The 15,973-nt window shown below is 47.5% G+C and overlaps 1 protein-coding gene across 1 annotated transcript in view; it reads right to left on the bottom strand.

The window, feature by feature from the left end:
- Positions 1–3,982: 3,982 nt before the first annotated feature.
- The window catches only part of LOC105903099 (mitogen-activated protein kinase kinase kinase 11), a 39,541-nt gene continuing 27,550 nt past the window's right edge, over positions 3,983–15,973 (bottom strand). The window contains exons 4-10 of the mRNA XM_031584661.2: positions 15,014–15,189; positions 14,391–14,631; positions 11,964–12,080; positions 9,806–9,968; positions 8,838–8,944; positions 7,665–8,336; positions 3,983–6,079 (exon numbers count right to left, since the gene is read on the bottom strand). Of these exons, the coding sequence (XP_031440521.1) occupies positions 5,379–6,079; positions 7,665–8,336; positions 8,838–8,944; positions 9,806–9,968; positions 11,964–12,080; positions 14,391–14,631; positions 15,014–15,189 (2,177 nt within the window). The 3' untranslated portion in view covers positions 3,983–5,378. The remainder of the gene's footprint in view (positions 6,080–7,664; positions 8,337–8,837; positions 8,945–9,805; positions 9,969–11,963; positions 12,081–14,390; positions 14,632–15,013; positions 15,190–15,973) is intronic.

Here is a 15,973-nt window from a genome sequence, read left to right as displayed (position 1 = left end):
TTGTATGGGTACCTATAAAGGTCATTCAGTCTTTTTTTTGTTTGTTAAAGAAAGCATCTCATGTAGTCTTATGAAAACGCACAGACACGGCTGATAATGCAAGTGTGGTTCAATCCACCCTGCATTTATTGTTGAAAATGTTTACAAAAAAAATCCTGCATTTGTCTCATTGCAGCACCCATACCTTGGTTCTACTCCAGTGAAAATAAGACACAACACAAAGATGAAAAAAATAGACAAACAGGAAAATGACAAGATAAGAAATGAAGAAAAAAAAAAGAGGGGAAAAGAAAACGCTTTCAAATCAAGCATCCTGGCGTGGAATTTGTCTGAGGCCTGTGAGTTGTTTCGTCCAGTGTATGCAGGCCTTGAATAAATATCAATAGCTCTAAATCTCTAATAAAAAAAAAAATTAAAAAAATCTCTCAGCTACATAAATCTTGTATCTGTTTCTATGCTCACCTACAGTACTCTGGACCGAAGGAGAAAAACAGGCACCCCTCCTGTATGATTGCACCAGGCAGATTGACCGTCGCTAAAATGGTTGTCTTTACGTTAGTTCCAGCTAATTATAGCCCACATCTACTGCGCCATGAGTAGAAACACCCACAGATCCACTTGCCTTGTTCCACTCATACTCACAAGACAGAACCAAAGTCTAACATTAAAGTCCTAATTTAAACAAAACAAAAAAAGAATCATTTTGATACCACATTTTTCATTTCCTGTCAAAACTTTTCTCAGTAACTCACTAAGGATATTGATCATATTGATCATATATATTGATCATGGCTCGTTCCTATGTAAGAGATTGAGAGGCGAGGTAGTTGGCAACCCGTCTTTGGCACAGGGCTATGGCTACAGCTGAAGGGGGCTTTCAGGGAACCAGGAAGTTCGGCCGAGGTTACCTGCCAAGCATTTGTTTCAATCCACAGTTAATCGCACTACTTTCGAGCCAAAGACTTGTAGCTACAGTGGTGGTTTTGACACAGAAAGGGAGAGAGTGTGTGTGGTCGTAGGCCTTGTGAATCACAGTGACTTCTCTATACTTGAGTCCCGGTCAGCATTTGTTTACAGTAACCTGGTTCTGTTGCTCTCGGCGATGTGTTATGAGAACCCGTCGTCTTGGCAACAGAATCTCGTGTTCCCACAGTGATTTAATTTGGAGTGTATAACTTTATGGGTTTTTGGAGGCAGTAGACAGACGACATGATGACCTTAACTGAAAGCCACAAGTCGTGAATGAACGGCGGGGTCATTCCAGCACAGAAGACGACGGCGCCTGACTGACTGGCTCCAGGTGATGGCTCCCGAGAGCTCGAATTGGCTTTCGGGCAGAGTACACTTGCCCATTGATGATTAAAAATGACTCGAGAACAGTCCTGTACTTGTGCTAACGCTAGTGAGGATAAGCTAATTTAATAGGGAAACAACAGCTCAAAGATAGCTGAGCTAAAAGTATGTCGATATTATGCTTATGGGGCTTAACATGCCGATACCACTGGCGTTCTTTCTGCTGACCACTTCAGTTTCCTAAACGGACTTTACAAAGACAGGAACGAATGGAATATTACAGAACACAGGTCCAAAATCAGCAGTGACCTTGAACGGAGAAAAAGTCCAACAGTTTCAAAGAGAGAGGAAGTTGCTCAACTTCAGGAAAGCGAAAAGAGTTGGCAGCGTGACGTGCTTTAGTGGTTAATATCCTTTAAAATACACACCCCCTAAAAGTGCACCGACCCATGTTTGCTTTCAGTGAAGGCTGCTATTGTTCTAAACTATCCCCACCTGTCCTAGTAATATCTCTCCCGCCACTTTGAGGTTATGAAAGTTATGACTTGAATTATCATCACAGTCAGGGACTCTGGGCAGGACCGATTTTGAATGTGCACGTTTTCTAAAATGCAGAATTTAAAACATTATTAAAGTGAGAGTGGAGAGCCTCTTGGCAAAATCTTTCTGATTCTGAGTGCCTCGTTGTTTTAAGACGGATGGACACAGTGATTGGCTGATTTTGAACTCTGCCCTCTGCTCACATGAGCTCACACACCTCAGTCATATCCAAAAAACCCACAAATGATCCACAGATTATCAACTGAAAGAGTGAAGCTTATTTGTCCTAATATTTATCTGAAAGAACACAACAATCAGCAGAAAATAATCCTTGGCTATTCTAGGCTGGGGATCCATAACTGTTATACATGCTGAGCCCTGAGCACAGTTTGATTCTCATTCACAGGACACCCACACCAGTGAATGGCACCGCAAGTAAGGTATATGACCACCAAGCATGATCCTGATCCCTTCGCACATTTGACAAATGAATAAGTTCTGAATAAGTTCGGGTTTTACTCGATCCCAGTGCTACATTTGGCACTGTAGATTACAGAATAAAGCTAGACAGGTTGAAAAATTGCGCAGGACTTTCCAGAGCAGGCCTTAATTGGTTCAGGTCTTATTTAAAAGTTACTTTGTCAGCAGTAAGGGTTGCTTATACCTAGTTAATGTTATTTAGCCCATGATGCTGTTTCATAGTGAAATATTACACGAGATTGAGGGATTTGAAAACATGATACCATGTCACTCAAGACAGGTGTTCACTCATACGGCTTCATCTTGTAAAGCACATCTATCCAAATTACGATCTAGGAAGAAGGACGAACCGTAACTCTAGCAACAGAGAACACACAGTTGGCCACAGTACTGCCAGGAAAGGATATCAATCAAAGGTAATCCAGACTTTGCCTAGTAGATGACATTGAGCAGAGCCATGGAAAATAATGAATGGTTAGACTGAAAACGTTAGTGTGCTGTGATACAATGCTACACACGAAGTAGCCGTTACACACATTTACTGATTTGCTATTCTCTCTCGTAGGCTGAATCCCATCACAATACGAGAACTAAAGCCAAAATAAATGGACATTCTTCAAGCGTTTGTTCAAATCCGAAATGATCTGAATTTCAGCCATGTGTAACATTTAGCTAGCTACATTAGCAAGTCCTACGACTGGGTACTAAGAGAGGGAAAGGGTGGGCGGGACAAAGATAAGGATCTGAGTACGGTGTCGGCACATCACCCCGGAACAGAGGTAGGGGCAGCACCAAGTGGACTGAGACGCGGTCCAGTCAGTAGTTAGTTATGCCCAATGGTGCAAAAGCAGGAGAAAATGGACACAATCTAATTGGCTATTGGTGGCTATCCCCGCCAGTCAAGACAAGGGGTGGGAGGTGGTCATTTTCTGAACCAATCAGAGAGCTCTCTGGCTTTTACAATTCATCATTTAAACAAGAGGGTGTGAACTCGTAGCATTCTATCAAAGTACGTACTAGCTTTGTAGTGTGTACTTGAATGAAAGCGGACACTCATTTGTAGTTGATGGACATAGCCCGGAACTCTCCATAGCCCTGAACTCTCCATAGCCCAAGAGTCTGTAGTGGTGAGAGTAAAAATCTGAACAAATCAGTTCTGATTTGATTCCCTGTCTGTCTGTGTTTAATCTGAACAGAAACAACTCCTGTTTTTTTATGTGTTAGCATACCATGGCTTAATTGTGAATCGCCTCCCCCTTCACCTCCTCCTCCTCCTTTGCGTTGTGTACGGAAAACAAATCCCTAGGCAGGGGAAGTCCACACCAGTTTGACAACCCTAGTTTTTCCACATGACCCGGAGTAAATAACCCCGGCCCCACCTATGAGTACGGCGTCCCCAAGGCAAGGCCCAGGATCAGAGCAGGGTTGCATGGTCAGGGAGGGAGAGGAAGAGAGGAGGGGATGGAGAGGGAAAGAGAAGAGGAGAGGAGGGGATAGAGAGGGAAAGAGAGGAGGAGAGGAAGGGATAGAGAGGGAAAGAGAGGAGGAGAGGAGGGGATAGAGAGGGAAAGAGAGGAGGAGAGGAGGAAGGAGGGGAAGAGAGGAGGAGAGGAGGGGATAGAGAGGGAAAGAGAGGAGGGGATAGAGAAGGAAAGAGAGGAGAAGAGGAGGGAATAGAGAGGGAAAGAGAGGAGGAGAGGAGGGGATAGAGAGGGAAAGAGAGGAGGAGATAGAGAGGTAAAAAGAGAGGCAGCCCCACCTATGAGCACGGCGTCCCAACAGCAAGCGCAGGATCAGAGCAGGGTTGCATGGTCAGACATGACAATGATGGCAGGACTCTCAGCGAAGGGCGGCCAACAACAAAAAAGAAAAGGCCTGAGCGGTCACATTCTTTGGCACAAGAGTGTGGAATGTGTAGAGTGTGTGTGTGTGTGTGTGTCCCCTCTCTCTATCTTTTGCTCTATTATTTCGCTTTTCTTCATCATGGGTCAAAAGCTCATTTGTGTTCTGGAATGTCCTCGGAATGCCAGGAATCTGCCTTTTCGCAAGAACAGGCTCGACTTTGTGGATCTCACTTATCCCCCGTTTACCAAAAAATAAAACATAACAAATAAAAACAAAATAAAAATGGCCTTCGTATAGATGTGACCTCCCCCCGCATTCCCCACTCAGCAACAGTAGCATCACTCACACTCAACCCTGGCTCCATAACGTTTGACAAGGCCGACAAAGCTTGGAGTGACAGGAGTTAGTGTGTGTGTATGTGTGTGCGCGTGAGTTAGTGTGTGTATGTGTATGCGTTTGTGTGCATGTTTGTGAGTGTGTGTGTACCACCCATTTTTCCACATTTTAGCCAAGCCTTAGTGAGCGAATGAGAATTGCATACTGGGAGACACTTGAGAAGCTTAACACCACTCTTTCACAAAAAATTCACTGACAGAACACACATAAATTCAGGACTGCGATTCGGTAGATCAATACAAGTCACTCTCACCAGTCTTGTCTGGATAGGTCTACATACAGAATGTGGAAGACCATGGCAGCTGTGGCTTTATGTTTTTCTAGTTTTGGAAACGTTTTTTAATGCAGGGTGTATGCTAGCGGTACCCCCCCCCCCCCCCCTCATCTCCATGGCAACATGGGGGATGTACACAAACTTCCTGGTTATGGCCCTCTCCCTGTCTCTCACGCTAGCTGTCCAGAACAGGCCCCTACTGGAGCTGTGTGTATTTTCCTTTTCTTGTTCTTGTCTCCTTCTCCATTTTTTCTTTTTCCTTTGAGAAAGAGTCTAAACCCCCTGTGCCCTGAAATAGGCAATGGCTATCTCACCACGTTACCTCAGAGGAAGCTCTCTTAACTCTTTTATGACTTAACACCCAATAGAAATACAGAAGAAAAATCGGATCTCCCTGTGAGACTGTGGTGGATGGGAAGAGGGGCATTTTGTGTGTATGTTAGCCATGGGGGTATGTATGTGTATGTTGGCCATGGGTGTGTGTGTGTGTATGTGTGTGTGTGTGTGTGTGTGTGTGTGTGTGTGTGTGTGTGTGTGTGTGTGTGTGTGTTCAGAAGCGATCTTCTCTGAGTTGTGTCGGGGACCTGAAGGGACTGAGCCCTAGAGCCCTCCGCGGTGATAGCAGCCGCTCTTTGGCGACCTCTAGTGGCCGTCCGCGCGTCATCGACGTCGCAGTCACGGTGGCCGCCGCTGTCGCCGCCCAGCCCAGGTCCACGAAGGGCGAGTCGGCCGGGTTGAGCGGGGCCACGCGGAGCGAGGACAGAGTCGGGCTCCCGTTAGCCGAGCAAGGTGCGGAGCGCGAGGTGGTGGCGGCACCGCCGGGGAACGGCGGAGCCGAGAAGGGGTCAAAGGGCGAGGGGGATTCGCGGGAGGGCGAGGGGGAGTCGACGGTGACTGTGGTCACTGGCTGGGCCTTGAGGGTGAACGGATCGTATTCGGGCGAGGGGAAGGGGTGCCCGCAGTTCGTGATGAAGGGGTTGGTCGGGGACAGCTGGTAGCCCAGCGACGAGGCCCCGGGAGAGCGGGCGTCCGACGGGGTGCCTGGCTTGCTGCCGCCGGCCGCTCCGGCCCGTGTGGCGCCGGCCGAGATGAAGCTCCAGGGGTCGATGCGGGGCCGCATGGGCGAGGGGCGCGGGCGTGAGATGATCTGCACCTCCATGCGGGGGGACTTGGGACTCAGCAGGTGGGGGTTGGGGGGGTAGATGGTGAAGGGGGCCTGATGGCTGTCCTGGCACATGGGCAGGTCCAACGCTGGAGAGGGATAGATAGATAGAGAGAGAGAGAGAGAGAGAGAGAGACTTTACTTTGGATTTTCTTTCGTTTAACAGTACAAAGGTATTCTAATATAAGTCTCAACCTGTAGAAAACATCATAAATGTTTAATACTAATGAAATGCACTGAAAGAATCAGTAAAAGAATAGAGCATATAGGGCTTGGGAACGAGAGAATGAAGGAAAGAAACAGAGGAACGAGAGAATGAAGGACAGAAACAGAGGAACGAGAGGATGAAGAACAGAAACAGGAACGAGAGGATGAAGGAAAGAAAGAGAGGAACGAGAGAATGAAGGAAAGAAAGACTGAGAGTGCTGAGTGGGCATCAAGGGATGGTTAAAAAGCGAGAGAGCATGAATGACAGAGTACGAGTGAGCATCAGGCATACATGCAGTGAAAGAAAGGAGAGAATGAGAAAATAAAACAAGACAGAAAGGAAGAAAGAAAGACAAAAATGCTACCCTGGCAGTCGGTGTCTGTCTAAATGAAACCCTTTTATGGGCCGTCTCTGGCGTGACAGATGTGCCCAGAGGCTGGGCCAGGGAGAAGGCCAGAGGCTCAAAATGGAACACAGTCTCTAACCCCAACACAAAAAACAACACTACACACTTACACACTACATCTAAACCTAAAGCTACAGACACAACCTTACTTACACACTACATCTAAACCTAAAGCTACAGACACAACCTTACTTACACGCTCCATCTAAACCTAAAGCTACAGACACAACCTTACTTACACGCTCCATCTAAACCTAAAGCTACAGACACAACCTTACTTACACACTACATCTAAACCTAAAGCTACAGACACAACCTTACTTACACGCTCCATCTAAACCTAAAGCTACATACACAACCTTACTTACACGCTCCATCTAACAATAAAGCTACAGACAGCCTCACACACTACATCTAACACTAAAGCTACAGACACAGTTTCACATGCTACATCTAAAACTAAAGCTAACGGAAGCGTATAAGTGCTACATACTTAATCTCACACACAAAAGGAAACATACCCACGCTACAAATACAGGGACACCAAAAAGCTGAACGAAGACAGATTTCAAGTGACTTCAGTAACATCCAGTAAGGTAAGATACAAGTTGACATGGGTGATCAGAGCTGATTTATTGATGTGTAAACTTCCCGTGTCAGGGCATAATGCGCCCTTCATGACATATTGATTCTTGATTGATTGATTGATTGATTCTTTTGATCCTTAAGATAATGTTCAGCATGTATCAATGCTTGGTCACGGGTTTGGTCATTTTTTTCCCATCGTGTAAAATTTGACAGCCTAAAGTCATTCGTGAACAACCCTTACCAAAAAGTTACTAAACCATATACCATACACTATATAATGAAGACTGGTAAAAGAATGGTATCGAACTATTCTTCTTGTTAGAAGGGAGTTTTTCCTTGCCACTTCAAGCTGTGGGCTCTATAAAGCGCTTTGAGACCATGTCAGTTGTTGATGGCGCTATATAGAATAAAAACAAACAGAAACGAATAGAATTGAAATAGAATTGAAAAGGAATTGAAGTGCATAACTCACCCAGCTGAGAGGCGTGCAGGCCTTGGCTGCACCGCCTCCTCCTCTCCCCTCCCTGGCTGGCGGCCGGGTCGCTGGCCGGCTCGCCATTGCTGGAGGGGGGGGCGGCCCACCCTTTGGGGCTGTGCTGGGGGGTGCGGTGCCGGTGCTGGTGGGGGTTGGGCGGCGGGGGCGTGAGGGGCAGCGGCCGGCTCTCCGCGGGGGAGCGTGACAGGGCAGGCGGGGGGAAGTCGAACAGGAGCCCCCTGGGGAGCGAGTCTGTGCTGAAGGTGATGAGGTCGTCTACCACCGCCGGGTCCGATTCGACTTTCACTTCCGGACAGGGGGGGTGGGCCGGGCAGGGCGAAGGGGGAACGAGGGAGGCTGCGGCGGGAACGGGTGGAAGAGGGGTAGGGTTAGTCCTGGGGGGCACTTTGGGGGGGGTGTCCACGGGCTCTGGCTCTAGTGCCCGGCCCCATGCCACGGCGGCCAGCAGGACGGTGCTACTGAGCAGGGCACGGTGGGTGGCTTTGGGGTGGTGGTGGTGGTGGTGCTGGTGATGGTTGTGGTGGTGGTGGCTCCCCCGGTCGTGTCGAGGGGAGCTGCAGGGGGAGCCGCCCTCCTCACTCTCAGTGTCCTCCTCGGGCAGGGTGGTCCAGACAGGCTCCCTCACAGAGACAGAGGAGGACCCAGAGCCTGACCCAGAGAGAGAGAGAGAGAGAGAGAGAGAGAGAGATACAGAGAGAGAGAGAGAGATGGATAGACAGACAGACAGAGGAGGAGAAAGATATAAAACAGTAAAAAATTATGACATTCATTGAGGATAAAGACAAGGGAAGGACACACTGATGTAGAATAAAAATATGGGGGAAAAGACGAGATGAGAGGAGAGGAGAAGAGGAGAGAGGAGAGGAGAAGAGGGGAGCGGAGAGGGGAGGGGAGAAGAGGAGAGGAGATGAGGAGAGGAGAGGAGAGGAGATGAGGAGAGGAGAGGAGAGGAGAGGAAGGAGAGTGGAGGGGAAGAGAGGGGAGAGGAGAGGAGAGGAGTGGAGAGGAAGGAGAGTGGAGGGGAAGAGAGGGAGAGGAGAGGAGAGGAGAGGAGAGGAGAGGAGAGGAGCGGAGAGGAGAGGAGAGGGAGGAGAGGAGAGGAGAGGAGAGGACACATGCGATCAAGAGAGGAGTAGGTGGGAAGGGTACCATTATGGGTGCATTCATGGGAGGATGGTCTGTACTCCTCATAGTCTGCCTTGGAGTCTCCGTTCTCACTGCTATCCGTGTCCAGGAGCTTGGCCCTCATGCAGAGACTGAGACAGGACACACTGATCAGCACGTGTTTCATCAGATCGCTAAAACATCCGATCAGCTCAGGTACATGCTTCATCACCAGACCAGACAGAGATCAGTAGAAAATACAGGTGCACTAGGAATTGTGTGAATTGAATATCTGTACTGATATCTATTGACTCTTAATGAATACACACACAACTGCACACACGCAAGCACACAGAAACACACACACACACACACAAACATATACAAATACAGATCTTTTTACAGAATATCTCCCATCATCTGCATTTATGTTGCCATAGAAGATGCCATACATTGGTATACATTCAAACTGACTTTTCATATTATTAACCTGAAGACAACTTAATCTGTGAAATCTGGTAACCACTTGAACACAGAAAAAAACCTAATAATTATTATTCAGGCATCAGTTCAAAAACTCACAACTATTATTCAGGCGTCATAGGTGGTGCGTTTTAAAACTAAAACGTATTAGTGTGGATGTAGCCTTAAATTGTTGAAATAAAGCCAGTAGTCAGTAGTCACTTCATACATATCCATCCTTAAAGCACACTGTCTTGTAGGCACTACAGGGTTGAATAACTGTATACTTAGTTGACACTCTGGGTCGATGTTAGGGGTGGGAATCTCTTGGCACCTCACGATTCGATTCGATTCCGATTCAGAGGTCAACGATTCGATTCTAAACTGATTATCCATTATCAATTCTAAACCGATAAAACGATTATCGATGCATCTCGATTTTTGAATCGAGACAGAATTGTTTTAGAGAGAATCGAGAGAAATCGAAGAATCGATTTTTTTTCCCCACCCCTAGTGCTTGTGACGTATGTTTAGCGTGTGGCAGATGGTACCTGCTTTCCTGGGGACTCAGGCGTAGGACCTTGGGGCTCTTGGGGCTCTGGGGGCCCCAGTGGGGGGCCAGCCTGCGCTCCCCGTTAGCCGCCTTCAGAGGGAGAGACTCCATGGAGAACGGGGACCCAAGCCCAAACGCACGGCTGTTATCACTAGGGCTCACTGGAGAGGGATGAGAGAGAGACAGGGAGGGAGAGAAGGAGAGAGGGAGAGAGAGATGAGAGAGAGACAGAGAGGGAGAGAGAGAGAGACAGGGAGGGAGGGAGGGATGAGAGAGAGACAGGGAGGGAGAGAGGGAGAGAGAGATGAGAGAGAGACAAAGAGGGAGAGAGAGAGAGACAGGGAGGGAGGGAGGGATGAGAGAGAGACAGGGAGGGAGAGAGGGGGAGAGAGAGAGAAGAAGAATAAAGAGAGGGAGAGACAGATGGGGGAGGGGGATAGGAGAGAGGGAGAGAATGGAAAAACAATAGAGGGGGAGAGAATGCGAGAGAGAGAGAGAAAGAGAGAGAGAAAACAATGTTTTAAATACCACTATGTTGTTTCCAATTTTTTCAAAATCCTGACACTTTTTAACTTAAAAAACAAACCATCTCAAGTGGCATGAACTTCTACAGGAAAGAGAGCACTTTGCAATGGATGAGTCATCACACACAAAAACACACAGACAGACACACATACACACAAAATACACTGGAATGACAATTAAATGTAATCACTCAACATATGTGCACATCATGAGAACTAAAGAAAAGTGCTTTCTGTGTGTGTGTGTGTGGAGGGGGTTACAGGCAACAAAGAATATCCCAGCAGAGGAGATAACCCTGGAGATGACCTGCAGATGTGTCCAGTTTGAAGGTCGACATCAGTAATAAATTGCGTGGTGCGCGCCAGCCCACTGTTAACTGAGTGGAAAATTCCTACCAGTCTGGTTTGAGGTGAGCAAGTCTATGAGCCAATCACATCACCCTCCCGTGAACCAATCACATCACCCTCCCTGTGAGCCAATCACATCACCCTCCCTGTGGGAAAATCCCCAGCAGAGGTAACGCTACGCTACGTAACTGATGAAATACTCACACATCCAGAGACGTGTACAGAGACATGGACAGAGCTGCAACGCATGTTAGACCTGCACAGACTGCACTAACACCTTAATATCTGTTAGTTACTCAAAAGGAGACTGGATTTAAATAGAACATGGGAGACAGAGTAAGAGAGACAGATAGAGAGAGAGGGAGAGACTCAGTAAGAGAGACAGATAGAGGGAGAGAGAGAGAGAGAGAGAGAAGGAGAGGGAGTAAGAGAGACAGATACAGAGAGTGCGAGAGAGAGAGAGAGAGAGAGGGAGTAAGAGACACAGACGGATAGACAGATAGAGAGAGAGACATATATATATATATATATACACACACATCTATCTCTCTATATATGTATATATATGTCTCTCTCTCTCTCTCTCTCTCTCTCTATATATATATATATATATATGAAAGAGGTGGGTGGGAAAAGAGGAAGTAAATCTATGATGTTGTGAGTTTTTAAAAGGATGGGAGGGCAGACTTCTTTTGCAAGGGAGTGTGTAGCAACCTCTGGCCGTCACGGAGGTTAGGTAACAGGGACACGACCAGTTATAAACAAACAATATCAATCAGTATGTGTGTGTGTGTGTGTGTGTGTGTGTGTGTGTGTGTGTGTGTGTGTGTGTGTGTGTGTGTGTGTGTGTGTGTGTGTGTGTGTGTGTGTGGCGGGGGGTAGTGCTGTGCACGCTTCAGTGTTCTGTTTTCTGAGGGGTGTGTGTATGTGCGATGTGAACCTGCATGCCTGAGTGTGTGTTCATTGCCTAACACTGTGTGTGTGTGTGTGTGTGGGAGGAGGATTAATCTCTTTGTGGGATTAATGTGTGAACATTAGGATGGCAGTATGTGTTTTTCCTTAATGAGTACCTGCTGCTGCAGGTGTGTGTGTGTATGTGTGTGTGTGTGTGTGTGTGTGTGTGTTTGTGTGTGTGTATGTATGTGTGTGTATGTGTAATATGCAAGATCTTCTGCTTGCGTGACTTGACAACTAGCAGGTATATGTGTCTTTTGTGTGTCTTTTGTGTGTCTTTTGTGTGTGTGTGTGTGTGTGTGTGTGTGTGTGTGGTGTGGACACACTCACACTGGATGGCTCGGAAGCGCGGGCCGAAGGTGGGCGACGTTCCCGTTCCCAAATCCGGAGAGTTCCTCCTCTTCTCCAGCCCTGGGGACGCCTGCACTGTGATCTTATGGATGAAGTCTGGCGAACACACGAGGGAGAACTTCAAAATACAGTTGAGAAAAAAGACACGCACATCCAAATTGTATGTATTTTTTAAACGGGAGCCGGACAGAGATTGATATCGACAAGTCTAATGGAGGGGTTTACGCTCAAAATGTCACTGGTGAAACATTTATAATTAAAAACATATCCGGAACCTTTAGTGTGCGGACTTCGTCTGTCTGTTTCTAGCTTCAAGATACAGACAGAAAAAAGAAAAGGTGTGCATATTCAACTAAAGTTGGGCCCATGTGATAGAGGCAGGTTTGGGTGAATCTATGCAACGTTGTGACCCTTCAGGCCCTCACTAGGTTGAAGATGTGAACGGCCAAACATGCTGTACACTAAATAAACTTTCATGTTTAACTTAGAAAATCCATCATCCTAACTCAATTCTTACAACATGCCTTTAAATACAAGGCCACATCAGCCAGTGAGGAAGAGGTTAAACTGTGTTTTATTTTACTGTGTTTTAAAATATTTTTTTTTAGAGATGGGAAGGAGAGAGGGAAAGAGAGAGGAAAAAGACAAAGAGAAAGTCGATGAGAAAAGGGGAGAGAGAGAGAGAGAGAGAGAGACAGAAGTGAAGGTGCAGCACAAGCACAGGGCCTCTGTCTGGGACAGGATGGGCTAGCAGCACGTGTGTGTGTGTGTGTGTGTGTGTGTGTGTGTGTGTGTGTGTGTGTGTGTGTGTGTGTGTGTGTGAGAGACAGGCTGGGAACCCTAACCCTAGCAGCACGAGCACAGGGCCTCTGTCTGGGAAAGCACACTGCCAAGGCCTGGACCAGGGAAGGGAAGGGAAGGGTGTGGAGCTGGCTGGAGGTTTGGGATGAGGGAGAGAAAAAGAGAAAGAGAGAGGGCATGTGAGGAGTGTGTGTGTGTGTGTGTGTGTGTGTGTGTGTGTGTGTGTGTGTGTGTGTGTGTGTGTGTGTGAAAGAGCAGAGAAAGATGGGAGAGAGCGCGTGTGTGTGCTTGTGAGAGAGAGAGTTAGTGAAAGAGTGAGAGTGTTAAGGAGAGAGAGAGAGAGAGAGGGAGAGAGAAAGTGAGAGAGAGAGGGAGAAAAAAAGTGAGAGAGAAAGGGAGAGAGGCCAGCCAGGAGAGACAGGAAGCCGGCGGGTGTGGCTGGGCTGGATCTCCCTCTCATCAACCCCCCACCAAATCACCACCCTGCTGCTGGGAAAGAGCTGACCGCAGGCTCACAACCCACACACTAAACACACACACACACACACAATCACACACACACACAACACTAAACACACACACATACACACAGACAACACTAAAAACACACACACACACACACACACACACACACACACACACACACACAGACAACACTAAAAACACACACATGCACACACTAAACCAATACACACACTAAACATACACACGCACAACTACCACACACACAGCCCCACACACACACACTTAACTAAAACATGTAATCCATTGCACACACACTTAACCAATGCACATACTCCAGCAGACACACACACACACACACAGACGTTCACCAATCCACACTTAACCAACACACAACGACACTAACCACACACAAACACACACACACACACACACACACACACACACACACACACACACACACACAAACACACACACCATGGCTATAGAGAGACACGCCAAAAAAAGTAAGGAAGAAAGCACAGTCCCTCCCTCCCTCCCTCCCTCTCTCTCTCCTCTCTCGCTAAGCATTCATGTGGTTTGAGTGTGTTTGTGTGTGCGTGTGTGTGTGCGAGTGTGTGTGCGTGTTTGTGTGTGTGCATGTGTGTGTGTTTGCGTGTGTGTGTGCATGTGTGCGCATGTGTGTGCGTGTGAGTGAGTGTGTGTGTGTGTGTGTGCATGTGTGTGTGTATACGTGCGTGTGTTTGCATGTGTGTGTGTGCATGTGTGCGCGTGTGTGTCAGTGTGAGTGAGTGTGTGTGTGTGCATGTGCATGTGCGTGTGTGTGTGTGTGTGTGTGTGCGCGAGTGTGTGTGTGTGTGCATGTGCGTGTGTGTGTGTATGTGTGTGTGCATGTGTGTGTGTGTTAGTTAAACCATGTTTTGGATATGTCCATATTCCACATGTTTCCAGGTGTATGTACACTAATGCAATGTGTTCCAGGTAAGTGTTTCAGGAAAATGACCCGTATGTAACATAATACGGGTATTTATAATACAAGATGTACACACACATATATATATATATATCCCTCTCTATCTCCATCCCTCCTTCCATCTATCTCCCTCTACCCCCCCTCTCTCCATCCCCCCTCTCTCCTCTCACCCTGTGGCATGCTGATCTTCTCCCCGTTCTTGCTCTTGAGCTTGTGCTTCTTGAAGGTGCCCTTGCGCTTCTTGACGTTGGGCTTCTCCTGGTTCATGTGGAGGATGAGGAGGCTGAGCTCGCGCTCGAACACGTCCTGCTCCCACTGGGCCAGCTGCTGCTCGCGCTGACGCAGGAAATCCTCGTGGGACTTCTGCTCCAGCGCCGCACGCTTCAGCTCCTCCTCACGGCAACGCAGCTCCTGCGTACGCACAACACACACACACACACACACACACACACACAGAGGCACACACACACACAGGCACACACACACACAGGCACACACACACACACACACGACCACAGGCACACACACACACACACACACACACCACACACACACACAGGCGCACACACACACACACACACACACACACCACACACAGACACACACACACACACACAGGCAGATGTGAAGACAGTACACAAAACTCACACACATGCATACAAATAAGTTATGCACAACACATGCATACACTCACAGATTTAAACAGAACACAACACGTAGACACATTTACACAAAAAACACAAACGCAAACAGCATGCACATCACACATACACACACGGGCAGGTCCACACACCTTCTCCTTGGCGCGCAGCTCGTCAAACATGTGCTGGATCTCCAGTTTCCAGTCCTCCTGCAGCGAGTGGAAGGAGTCCTGAGGCATCTCCTCCCTTACCTGCAGCTCCAGGGCTGTCAGCTGATCCAAGATGGAGGCGAAGCTGGGCCGCCGGTGAGGGTCCTGGTCCCAGCACTCTGTCAGGCCAGGCACATATTTCAGTCAGGCATTCTCCACGGCCACCAATTTTTTTATTTTAATCAGGCATTCTATAGAATGTCCACATCACGAAATATACTTAGGTGAAGTATTGTGGCACTGCCACACACACACAAACACAAACACAAACACAAACACACACACACACACACACACACAAACACACAGGCAAACTGAGGGTATACATGCACACACAGGCTCAAATGAAACTGACGACACACTGACTAACACAACATCTACAACAACAAAAAAGCAAAACCAAACAAAACACTCTGTGTGCCACACCCAAGCATGACACTAAGGATAAACATGAAACAGAGAGGTCACAGGAACAGACAAATAGAGGAAGACAAACACTCACACACTTACAAACACTCTAAACCCACTCTGTCCAGTGCTCGGCACGTCAACGCTCTCTCTAACACAACACGCGGTGTGTCAGGGTGGCCTTCTGTTGTAAACGCTTACACAGGTGCTTTATACACAGCGCATTCCAAGGCATTACTCATGCTAAGTTACATGATAGCCGTTAGCAAACAGTCACCAATGCACTGGATGAGTGGACATGCAAATACAAACGCTCAGTAGGACACAACTTAACTATATACTTAACATTTCTACATAATTGAACATGCTCGGATAAATGGAAAAACTGAAATGGTTGGAATAAAGTCGGTCGGTCATTCAAGTGAAGTGTTCCCTAGAGGAAAAGATGGTGGGTGACCTAAACTCAGGCCACAGCATTCGCAACGTGGCACCCCA

This window comes from Clupea harengus, chromosome 18, assembly GCF_900700415.2.
Source record: "Clupea harengus chromosome 18, Ch_v2.0.2, whole genome shotgun sequence".
NCBI lineage: Eukaryota > Metazoa > Chordata > Actinopteri > Clupeiformes > Clupeidae > Clupea > Clupea harengus.
Note: the sequence above shows the minus strand (reverse complement) of the source record. Positions and strands in the feature narration are given on the sequence as shown.